Below are 13417 nucleotides of genomic sequence, written 5' to 3'. Positions count from 1 at the left end.
GACCACAGAGGCCAATTTTTAACTCCGATTTAGTTGAAATTTTGCACAGGGAGTAGAATTACCTTCATGTGTGCCGAATTTGGTTGAAATCGGTTCAGACTTAGATATAGACTGCGTAGTCGAAAAATGACTAATTTTCCTAAACTTCTAATACATATATATCTAGCGATAAATCATAAATAAACTTTTGCGAAGTTTCCTTAAAATTGCTTCAGGTTTAAATGTTTCCCATATTTTTTTACTAAAATTGTGTTCCAACCTAGTGAATTAGCCAACTTAAATTTTGAGTCTATAGATTTTGTAAAAGTCTATCAAATTCTGTCCAAATCGAGTGATATTTAAATGTATGTATTTGGTGCAAACCTTTATATATAGCCCCCAACACATTTGACGGATGTGATGTATCGAAAATTTAGATCTACAAAGTGGTGCAGGGTATAATATAGTCGGCCCCGCCCGACTTTAGACTTTCCTTACTTGTTTTAAATTAGCCTTTTTGCATCGAACCACCTGAACCACTTAACTTATCACAGATCCAATTATACACGATTATTTGTCATGTCAATACGTTTCATTTAAGTCCCACCATGAACTAGTCAGCTTTATCGAATGCTCAATATCTGTCAATGAATACACAATCGTGGCGTTTCTTGACATCGAGGGGGCATTCAATAACGTCCATCCGAGATCGATATTAAATGGACTGGCAACTCTGAATGTTGATCCAGGTATACTTAGGCTGCTAGACGAACTGCTAATGAGGAGACGTATTTCAGCCACACTAGGACAAGCAAACATACAAAAGTATGTGAACAGAGGCACTTCCCAAGGAGGAGTTATATCACCTCTCCTTTGGAATGTTGCTATAAACGACCTTCTGGTTTCCCTAGAAAAAGAAAGGATACAAGTGGGGGCATACGCAGATGATGATGGCTCAGCAGTCAGGCGAAAATGTCCATCCACAATCAGAGATATTATACAAAGAGGCCTCCGGATGACTGAGAAATGGGCGAAAGAGAATGGTCTTGGAGTAAATCTTGCCAAGACAGAACTAGTCATGTACTGCAAAGATCGCAAAACTCCCACGGTTAGGTCCATATCCTTAGGGTGTATTGAAATTCCCTTTGGTGCGTGTGTAAAATACCTTGGCGTTATTCTGGACAGGAAGCTGAACTTTGAGCTTAATATTGAAGAAATAGCGAGAAAAGCCACGGTAGTTTTGTACTCGTGCAAAAAGGCAATAGGAAAAAAGTGGGGACTAAAACCGAAAATTGTGTATTGACTATACACGGCAGTGGTTAGACCTGTAATGCTATATGATGTTGTAGTCTGGTGGCCGGCACTTCAGCAATCGACAGGTTCAGATAAAGTTCAGCGTATGGCGTGCTTGTGTATCTCAGGCACATTCAGTAAGACAGGAACAGATTCCCGTAATGTCATGCTGCATCTATTGCCTTTAGACATTTTGGCCAAACAGTCAGCTGCAACAACGGCTGTGCAGTTGCGCGAGCTATCGCTGTGGTCGGAAAAAATGTACGGTCACAGTTCTGTCCTCAAAATAATGCCAGATGTGCCTAACGTAGTGGATTACACTCTGGCGAAACCACTTTTCGACAAAAAGTTTGAAACTCTAATTCCCAACAATGAGGCGTGGTGTACACAGACCCCGGGGAATAAAAGATATATAGATTTCTACACTGATGGCTCCAAATTGGATGGACAAATGGGTTTCGAAGTATATTCTAAAGATCTCGAACTTCGGATAGCGAAAAGATTACCTAATCACTGTAGTTTTTTTAGGCCGAAATATTGGCAATAAGAGAGGTGGCGAATTGGCTGAGAAGTAATCTTCCAACATATGTTGACATTAATATATACTCAGACAGTCAACCTGCAATAAAATCCTTGGATTCTGTGTTCCTTAACTCGAAAACGGCCATCGACTGCCGCAAATCTCTCAACGAGATGGCTGAGCAGTACAATATTCACCTAATATGGGTGCCTGGCCATAGGAACATATCGGAGAACTGTCAAGCAGATGAGTTAGCAAGGCTAGGAACTACCTTACATATTCCAGGGGAGCTAGAATCTGTTGGTATGTCTCTGGCAACCTGCAAACTCTAATTGCGTGAGAAGGCCGTCATGATGGCAAATGTTCGATGGGAGAATTGCAAGGGTTGTAACGATACCAAGCAAATATGGCCCCATTTAAACTTGAACGGCACACTAGATATGCTTGTGTTCTCAAGACGTCAGATATCACTTCTGATATCTGCTATAACGGGTCGCTTCCTGATAGGCGAATTTGCAAAAAACTATTGGTGCGCAGTATAATGACTATTGTATGAGCTGTCATGATGCGGAGGAAAAGGAATCAATTAAACACCTCTTGTGTGAGTGTCCTGCATTTTGTGTAAGGCGTAAGCGGATTTTAGGGGCATATAGCTTTAGATTACTGGCGGACCTGGAAAACGTTAACTTAAGCAGTCTGTTAATGTTTTTGGAACAACCTGGTTGGTTCAACAAAAGAAATTCAGTGGTTAAAACTAACATAGAAGTGTCCATATGTAATAGGTACTTTTAGTTAAATGTGGTATCATAATGGACTGAATAGTCTAAGTGAGTCTGATACTTAATTGGACTGCCACTTTAACTTAACCTAAGTCCCAACAACGATATAATCGGACATTTCCAACTTTGCATAGTGAAAAAAGAGCGTAAAACTAAAAATAATTCACATCTCAAAAACTGTTCCCTAAAAATATTTTTTTATACCCTCCATCATAGGATGGGGGTATATTAACTTTGTCATTCCGTTTGCAACACATCGAAATATTGCTCTAAGACCCCATAAAGTATATATATTCTGGGTCGTGGTGAAATTCTGAGTCGATCTAAGCATGTCCGTCCGTCTGTTGAAATCACGCTAACTTCCGAACGAAATAAGCTATCGACTTGAAATTTGGCACAAGTAGTTGTTATCGATGTAGGTCGGATGATATTGAAAATGGGCCATATCGGTCCACTTTTGCGTATAGCCCCCATATAAAGGGACCCTCAGATTTGGCTTGTGGAGCCTCTAACAGAAGCATATTTCATCCGATCCGGCTGAAACTTAGTACATGGTGTTGGTATATGGTCTCTAACAACCATGCAAAAATTGGTCCACATCGGTCCATAATTATATATAGCCCCCATATAAACCGATCCCCAGATTTGGCTTGCGGAGCCTCAAAGAGAAGCAAATTTCATCCGATCTGGCTGAAATTTGGTACATGGTGTTGGTATATGGTCTCTAACAACCATGCAAAACTTGGTCCACACAGGTCCATAATTATATATAGCCCCCATATAAACCGATCCCCAGATTTGGCTTGCGGAGCCTAAAAGAGAAGCAAATTTCATCCGATCCGGCTGAAATTTGGTACATGGTGTTGGTATATGGTCTCTAATAACCATGCAAAAATTGGTCCACACCGGTCCATAATTATACATAGCCCCCATATAAACCGATCCCCAGATTTGGCTTGCGGAGCCTCAAAGAGAAGCAAATTTCATCCGATCCGCCTGAAATTTGGTACATGATGTTGGTATATGGTCTCTAACAACCATGCAAAAATTGGTCCACATCGGCTCATAATTATATATAGCCCCCATATAAACTTATCCCCAGATTTGGCTTGCGAAGTCTCCAAGAGAAGCAAATCGCATCCAATCCGGTTGTAATTTGGAACATGGTGTTAGTATATGATCTTTAACAACCGTGCCAGAACTGGTCCATAATTATATATAGCCCCCATATAAAACGTTCTCCAGATTTGACCTCCGGAGCGTCTTGGAGGAGCAAAATTCATCCGATCCGGCTCAAATTTGGAACGTGGTGTTACTATATGGCCACTAACAACCATACCAAAATTGGTCCATATCGGTCTATAGTTATATATAGCCGATCTCCAATCACAAAAAAATTGGTCCATATCGGTTCATAATCATGGTTGCCACTCGAGCCAAAAATAATCCACCAAGATTTTAGTTCTATAGAAAATTTTGTCCAAATTTTATTTTGTTAAAATTTTATTTCTGTAGAAATTTTTGTCAAAATTTTCTTTCTATAGAAAAATTTATTTCTATAGAAAATTTTGTTAAAATTTTATTTCTGTAGAAAATTTTGTCAAAAGTTTATGTCTATAGAAAATTTTGTCAAACTGAGTTACATACGTATTTGATCGATCTTTTTTGATTTATGGACTAACATACAATTTAGAAGTCGGTGTGAGGAGGTTTTAAGATACCTTACCATCGGCAAGCGTTACCGCAACTTAAGTAATTCGATTGTGGATGGCAGTGTTAGAAGAAGTTTCTATGCAATCCATGGTGGAGGGTACATAAGCTTCGGCCTGGCCGAACTTACGGCCGTATATACTTGTTATAATTACATATTCTCTCCAATTTCCATCTCAGATTAGTATTTGGCGTTCCCATACAAATTGAAGTCAAATCGGACAACGATATTCCGTATTTCTTCTATACCATTGTTAGCCATGGAAATATTGTTCAAATGGACTACATAAAGGTATCAGGGACACAAAAAAATAAATATGATTTGCAGATTATGCCAACAATTGCAATGGTGCCAGCACTCTTCTTATACGTCCACTATATACAAAACGGAAAATTACATTACAAGGAAATGTTATTGAAATTTCCATTGGAATTTGAAAATAAGGTATACGATTTTCTTATATATGTTTAATAACCAAGTATTGTTAATGACATTATGGAACATATTTAGATATCTCTCGAAAGCCCAAAAACTTTGCAACCTGGCGAAAAGGTCAATCTTACGATTAAAGCCCAGAAAAATTCCCGAGTATGTCTCATGGCTGTGGATAAACGTGTCTATCTATCGAATTCCCGATTCGATATAAATATCAAAGATATTTGGCGGAAACTACAAACCGATATCAGTTATTTGCCAACTGCTGCAGTTCAATACCCTGGAAAGCTAGCTGGAGTAATTACACTAACCAATGCCCATTTCAACTACGTATTGCCAAAACGTAAGTCACTATGTACTAGCAAATGGTAACATTTCACAATATAAGAAGGCTTGTAACTATCAAAAGGTTGTTGCTTTTTTCATGCACCCAAAGAAAAAAATTCTCTCCTCCGGAACGAAATTTTAGACAAACGAAATTCCCCTTTCTTATAAAGTATTTGCTTTTAGATAAAATAAATCCGAACTTACGATAAGTGAGACAACGATTCTCTCTAAATTTTTTTTTATTTGCTTTTAAAGAAACATTTTTAGCGTCAAAATAAAACTTTGCTTGTCTAAAATTTCGTTCCTCAGAAAAGAAAACTCTTCTTTCAGTGTGTGCTAGCGGTAATTACAATCAATCTTATGGTTTGAAAGTACCATAGCTTATAAAGCTGTTCCCATATATATTCAAGTCAGTATTATATTCACTTTTCCTTTTTACAGAGATCACAACCAGTAGGGGTAAGTAGTGGCTAGCTCCAGACTTTGGTTTTCTTTTATTGGTATAAATTTATTGTTCAATTACATTTAATAATACACATGCGTTCAGAAGACTGCAGGTTTGTGCTGCATCATCCTCATGCGTTCTGTTCACAGGAGAAAATTAAAATTCTATATCTCAAAGACTTGATAAACATATTTACTTGTTTTTTTAAGAAATTGTAAAATGTTTCGGTTTAAAAATTATATGTTTGGAACTCAATTTTTTAGCAGATAATTTTTAAGTATATTTGTATTTGGGATATTCAATTATATATATATATATATATATATATATATATATATATATATATATATATATATATATATATATATATATATATATATATATAAAATTATAAAATTATGTAAAAAAATTATATATAAAAATATAATGTTTTTGGATGCAAACATGTAGCAATTTAGAAATTTCGTATAAACATAAATATGTTTAGAAGCGGCAGATAGAAGTATATATGGCCGTAAGTTCGGCCAGGCCGAATCTTATGTACCCTCCACCATAGATAGCGTAGAAACTTCTACGAAAGACTGTCATCCACAAACGAATTACTTGGTTTGTGGTATCTTAAATCGTTTTCAATATTGTGAGTTAGTCCATACGTGGTATATATAAGACAAAAAAGGTATGTGTAGGTAAGTCTACAAATAATTACGAATAGATATGGACTTTTGCACGGTACGTAGGGAGCCGGAATTGAAATATGGGGGTCGCTTATATGGGGGCTATATACAATTATGAACTTGATATGGACCAATTTTTGTGTGATTGGAAATCGATTTATCTGAGGGATATATATAACTATAGACCGATACACCCAGAGAAGGAATATGATCACCTCAAACATGTTTTAAGAGCAAAATGTTATTTTTGGGTGGTGACCATGTAACATGGTTTTCGCAACAATGTTATTTTCTCGGTAATCATGTATCTGATTTCGACAAGCAGGTTATATTTGACAAGAAAATACAATTTTATTGACAAACATGTTACATGGTTACCATACAAAAATAACATTTTGCTCTTGAAACATGTTTGAGGTGATCATATTCCTTCTCTGCGTGTATAGACCGATATGGACCTAGTTAGGCATGGTTGTTACCGGCCGTATACTAGCACAATGTACCAAATTTCAACTAACTCGGATGAAATTTGCTCCTCCAAGAGGCTCCAAAACCAAATCTCGGGATTGGGACTGATATGGACCACTTTTGGCATGGTTGGTAAATATCATATGCTACCACCACGTACCAAATTTCAACCAGATCGGATGAATTTTGCTTCTCCAAAAGGCACCGGAGGTCAAATCTGGGGATCGGTTTATATGGGGGTTATATATAATTATGAACTGATATGAACCAATTCCTGTATGGTTGTTGGATACCATATACTAATATCACGTACCAAATTTCAACCGAATTAGGCTCTTCCAAGGGGCTCCGGAGGTCCAATCTGGGGATCGGTTTATATGGGGGCTATATATAATTATTGACCGATTTCAACCAATTTTTGCATGGGTGTTCGAGGCCATATATTAGCACCACGTACCAAATCTCAACTGAATCAGATGAATTTTTGTCTTCCAAGAGGCTCCGGAGGTCAAATCTGGTGATTGGTTTATATGGGGGCTATGCACCGATGTGGACCAATTGCATGGTTATTAGAGACCATATACTAACATCATGTACAAAATTTCAGCAGGATCGGATGAAATTTGCTTCTCTTAGAGGCTCCGAAAGCCAAATCGGGGGATCGGTTTATATAGGGGCTATATATAATTATGGACCGATATGGACCAATTTTTGCATGGTTGTTAGAGACCATATACTAACACCATGTACCGGATCGGATGAAATTTGCTTCTCTTAGAGGGTCTGCAAGCCAAATTTGGGGGTCCGTTTATATGGGGGCTATACGTAAAAGTGGACCGATATGGCCCATTTGCATATCGGTCCACAACTACTCGTGCCAAGTTTCAAGTCGATAGCTTGTTTCGTTCGGAAGTTAGCGTGATTTCAACAGACAGCAATATTTCGATGTGTTATAAACGGAATGACAAAGTTAATATACCCCCATCCTATGGTGGAGGGTATAAAAAGATAAAGATGGCGACGGTAATAGATAACGAAAGGCATCAACATAACACAAATGAGAGTAAATTGCTCTCTACTTCAGAGACATATTTAGTTGTGGATAAATGTGTGTGTCTGGCACAAGAGCGGCGCATACCAAACATTTTTACTGTGCCCGCCTTGCATACACAAGGTCGTGGGTTCGATTCCTGCTTCGACCGAATACCAAAAAGTTTTTCAGCGGTGGATTATCCCACCTCAGTAATGCTGGTGACATTTTTGAGGGTTTCAAAGCTTCTCTAAGTGGTTTCACTGTGTGGAACGCCGTTCGGACTCGGCTATAAAAAGTAGGTCCCTTGCAATTGAGCTTAAAATGGAATCGGGCAGCACTCAGTGATAAGAGAGAAGTTCACCAATGTGGTATCTCAATGGACTGAATAGTCTAAGTGAGCCTAATACATCGGGCTGCCACCTAACGTAACCTATTGTTTAAGTCTAAACATTCTTGAATTTACACACTCAATTGTGTATCAAAACAAATCGAGTCGGTTTAGGCAGTCGGTCTGAAGCAGAATTGGTTCAAACAAATAGTATAGCCTCCATCCTATGGTGGAGGATATGCTAGGTTAGTATTGGCACCGTCAAATCAATGTCTGCCAATAGTTGGACGTGGCTCACAAACGTTGAAAGTAGAGGTATACACGTGAGTAATATTTTCCTCACGCTCACGCACACTCACGAAAAGAAAACTTGTATTTTCACGCACGAAAATTTCGTGACTCACAAAAAATATCGTGACACACGAATAATTTTATACGCACGACATTTTGGTTTTTAATCACGCACACTCACGCCGGTGACATGAGCTTGACTCACGCTTCACGCGTGAGTCACGAAAATTTTCGTGAGTCACTACAATTTCGTGTCACGTGCACACCTCTAGTTGAAAGCTGTTTAAACAATTTGTTAACGTACTCTAAGCCATCGAATAAATTTAGTGACGGTCAAGGATCCAATTACCGACCGATATTGTCCATTTTTCATGTTTGTAGAACACTCCCTCTTTATCATAAGTCTTGTGGCCTGGTCTTCAGTACCAGCTTGGCAATGCAATTAGCGATTGTATACAGTGCATGTTTTTAATGACTTAATACTGATAAAGACGCCCTTAATGCCATATTGCATTTACTGTCTTTAAACGTATTAACCAAATTTATGGGCAAATAAGTTTTGATGTCTACTTAAATAAAAATGCTTATAGACTGCCGAAAACTCTAAACGAGATGTCTCCCAATATAAGTGTCTAGCCACAGAGACACAGCACATAAATTAGCAACACCTGGAATTAACCTACAAATTCCAAGATATCTAGAATCGGTTACTCCAATAGAAATTTGATTAATGTAAATTGAGGTACATTGAGGTTCACTCCTAATGTTATTTTATCCATGTAATATTAAATGTATGTACAATACATTGCTTTTCAAATAACACAAATGTATTCATTTTTGTTTTATTAATTAATATTAATATTTTTCTAATTTGCAGGGATCAATTTAGGTAAGTAAAATATCTACAGCGAAAATTGAAATTTTCTTGGATTTTTTTGCAATATGTCTTTACATGACTTAAATATTTGGAAATATAACAGACATTAATCATGACGATATACGCCGGGGAAAAAGATTTTAGGAGCAAGAGGTTTCGCCTCTCGAGAAAACATCAAAAGCAACCATAAAATTCTCTCATTAGACGTTGGTTCCCTATCTTTTAGTGGTCGCAGCAAGGATGTAAAAATTGGTACAAATGTACGAAATTTGATATGTTTCACATTTCAAAAGTACAATAGCACTACAATGGCCTATTTGAATTAATCAAAGTGTCTTCAAAAAAATTAAAAAAATAAATTTCAGAAAATTAAATGAAGAAGAGGACATTCTCAAGATGTAAAATTAGAATATTGGTCTATATCCCAAAATGCACCTAATTAAATCTTTGTGAAATATGAAGCATTTCCAAAGGATGTTAGTATTGATACTGAGGTCATGTGAACCCGTTTCCCGTTTTGAAAATTCCCAACGGTAACGTTGTGGTAAACGTCGAAGAAAGTGGCACATTCTTTTTATTGACTTATACCAAAAAAAAACCTACAATATAAATACTGCTATAAGTTTATATTACCTTTAACTTATAGCAGTATTTATATTGTAGGTTTTTTTTGGTATAAGTCAATAAAAATTCATACAAATTGAAAACAAAATTGATATTTAAAATTATTTTTTAAGTGTTTATAAAATCATCGTGCCTTTTAATTGTATTATTAATTGCCTTTATTACGATACAAAATAATTTATATAATTATTGGTTTTCCAAATAATCGTCAGAACTACGATCGATCGGAAGAGGTCTCCGGTTTATAAGCGGCTTGTGTGGCTACAATTTGTTAATGCTAATTTCTCGGAGATGTCCCGCGAATAGATCAGGGTTGGTAATAGTTTCGGATCGGATTTAGTATTAATGACGACTGCTTAAGAAACTACTTTACTAATCTACGTGGGAACTGTATTTTCAAAAATATCAGCGACGAATCTGTAGGCTGAAGGTCTCAATGTTACTACGAATTACGTTGTGCAATAATCCAAAGACAGCATGATTAGAAACTAACTGCAGGTAGAAAGATTCCCCATTTATGGTTGGTCTCCTTTCCATGTCTGTCTTGCGTTGCAAAACCTAAAGAATAAGTTCCACTAAACTGGTGGATTGATTACATTGAAAAGGGGATTTAGGTTGTCCTGTCTCATGTTGACTGAAATACACCAGTATTCAGTTGTTGTGCACTCTTTCCATAGTACCCTTCTTTTGTTCCAGGTAAACAGGAACTCTGTGTCGCTAACATTCGTTAGAGACACAGAGTTCCTGTTTACCAGTGACAGGTGGCGGTCCAAGGTCTCACCATCCTCAAAAAACATCCTGCATGTACCATGCTCTGCTGCTGGTATTCGGCACAGATGTGCTCTCTAGTTCTAGGTGCCCGGTCATTATTCCCACGGTCCTCCTGACAGTCGCCCTGATCTCCTTGAATAGTTCTCCAGACTTTTTCTTATTTGGGCCAACCCATAGCATTTTCTTCCATATCGCTCCCGTGCCCATTCATCCAACTGGGCCCGCGTTGACGCTATTGGCTTTGCGATCTCTAACTTCACTTTTCTATGTGTTCTAGCTTTTAACGCAAATGCATTTGCCTTTACGTTTCCTCATATTCCGGCATGTCCTGGCACCCATATGGCGCATATCTCGCCGCGTTCCGTTGACCATGCTTTTGCATTCCAATACGCTACGCGATCGAACCGTAATGTCTGTGACAAAGTGACAATACCAGTGACAAAGGTGGCGGTCCAAGGTCTCACCATCCTCAAAAAACATCCTGCATGTACCATGCTCTGCTGCTGGTATTCGACGCAGATGTGCTCTCTACTTCCAGGTGCCCGGTCATTATTCCCACGGTCCTCCTGATAGTCGCCCTGATCTCCTTGAGTAGTTCTCCAGACTTTTTCTTATTTGGGCCAACCCATAGCATTTTCTTCCATATCGCTCCCGTGCCCATTCATCCAACTGGGCCCGCGTTGACGCTATTGGCGTTGCGATCTCTAACTTCACTTTTCTATGTGTTCTAGCTTTTAACGCAAATTCATTTGCCTTTACGTTTCCTCATATTCCAGCATGTCCTGACACCCATATGGCGCATATCTTGCCGCGTTCCGTTGACCATGCTTTTGCATTCCAATACGCTACGCGATCGAACCGTAATGTCTGTGTATCAGATATTTCCCTCTTGTATCAGTTCAGGTGCGCCATTCTCCGTGACCAACTTACTGGAGCCATAGGTTAGGTTAGGTTATGTGGCAGCCCGATGTATTAGGCACACTTAGACTATTCAGTCCATTGTGATACCACAGTGGTGAACTTCTCTCTTATCACTGAGTGCTGCCCGATTCCATGTTAAGCTCAATGACAAGGGACCTCCTTTTTATAGCCGAGTCCGAACGGCGTTCCACATTCCAGTGAAACCACTTAGAGAAGCTTTGAAACCCTCAGAAATGTCACCAGCATCACTGAGGTGGGATAATCTGGACCGTCTCCTCTATTATCCTTTGATGATTCGTCACGTTTCGTGATGCACGCAAAGAAGGAATATGATCACATCCTAGAGCAAAATATTATTTTTGCTGCAAAAATTTTGTTTTCTTGCCAAACATAAAATGGTTGGTCAGATCCATAATGTCCGAGATAATAACAAGGTTGCGAAAAACATGTTACATCTACCCCTTCCAAAAATAACATTTTGCTCTGGGAGGCGCACATATTCCTTCTCTGGATGTGGACTGGTTTAGAATTAATACTTCTCGTGTGCTGTTTTTGTCAAGCAACCACATATTGCTAATGTGGTTGAATATAGTCGTCAGGCTTGAGTAATTTTTCGCAAAATGTCCTGTGGGAATTTTGATATGTTACAACTCCTGGCCGGTACAGATAAAAAAAAACTTGAATAGAACCTCTATGGCACCGCGGATTATCAGCTTCTCTCTAACCAATGAGAACAGCCAGGTTGCATGTTTTGCACGACAATAAAGGAATTCCTATAGCCGAGTACGATTGTTTCATTGGTCAAAACGGGGATTCGACAAATGATATTTTGTATAATATGTATTGCAGCACGAAAGCTTCTTATGATGGTCGACAGTTCAGCAGTCAAATTGCCGCAAATCCATAAATGGAATGCCTGAGCAGTTCCATATTCACCAAATACTACACTCAAAAAGAAGTTTACTTGGGTCCAAAGACATTTTTTGGCTATCTATCTGGCTTTATATCTAGGACCAATAAAATTAAAATTACAATACAGATCCCATTTATCGAATTTGCATTCTCTTTCCGCGATATATTAATAAAGCTATTCACGTACAAACCAGTTTAGAATTCCAAATTATAACGGGTACTTCAAAGTAAAAAAATGTTTTCTTAATTTACAACAAAACTTTAAACCAAAGATGCAAAATCATCCAAATAAGTCTTAGCCTGTATTCGAAGCGTTTTTATCTTAAATCTAGCGATTCAAAATTTCAGTTAATTTAAGGATGATTTCTTTAAATGAAAAATATGTTTCTTTACTTTAAGGAAAATTTGCCTTATTTCTAAGACTTACTACTTTAACAGAGGGATGAAAATTCAAAAAAGTGTGTCCTAAATTTAATGAAATAAAAAATTTGAAGCAAATATTGTAAACTTCATTTTAAACTTATAATTAAAATTTCATTATTTTAAAGAAATTTGACCTTAATATTTTGTAAATTGCGCATCATAAAATTTAGGTTGCATAATCTTTAATATCTCGTAAATATTTTATTCAGTGTAGAAACGATGTACTTTACATTTGGTATAAATACATACGAACAAGTACCCTGGTACATGTTTATATCCTGAAAGTCATGCTGAGTGGGGCCGATATTTAGGAAGACACAGAAAATGTTGGCCGCATTGAACTCAATTAGATTTATGAACGTTGTAGTATTTGTTATAAGGTCTAGCTCACGCTGTCCCATTGTAATTGGCATACAATTTGTTTGTATTTAATTTTTATTTCGCCGTTAATCCAATTTTATTCAATTAATTTATATTACATTTTTTTTGTTCACAGACAAAATCTCAGGTAAGTAGAACATCATTTACTACATTCATAATATACATTTTTATAGCATTATTTTTATTCTGCTTTATTTCTATATTTCATATGATATACCATTTGTC

General features: G+C 37.5%; 1 protein-coding gene across 1 annotated transcript in view; it reads left to right on the top strand.

Annotated features, from left to right (window-relative positions):
• The window catches only part of LOC142225045 (thioester-containing protein 1 allele S3-like), a 108239-nt gene that overhangs the window by 25291 nt on the left and 69531 nt on the right, over positions 1 to 13417 (top strand). The window contains exons 4-7 of the mRNA XM_075294821.1: positions 4462 to 4726; positions 4793 to 5060; positions 11332 to 11458; positions 13308 to 13319. Of these exons, the coding sequence (XP_075150936.1) occupies positions 4462 to 4726; positions 4793 to 5060; positions 11332 to 11458; positions 13308 to 13319 (672 nt within the window). The remainder of the gene's footprint in view (positions 1 to 4461; positions 4727 to 4792; positions 5061 to 11331; positions 11459 to 13307; positions 13320 to 13417) is intronic.

Source organism: Haematobia irritans, chromosome 2, assembly GCF_050003625.1.
Source record: "Haematobia irritans isolate KBUSLIRL chromosome 2, ASM5000362v1, whole genome shotgun sequence".
Classification (NCBI taxonomy): Eukaryota; Metazoa; Arthropoda; class Insecta; order Diptera; family Muscidae; genus Haematobia; species Haematobia irritans.
This window is presented reverse-complemented; position numbering and strand designations above follow the sequence as displayed.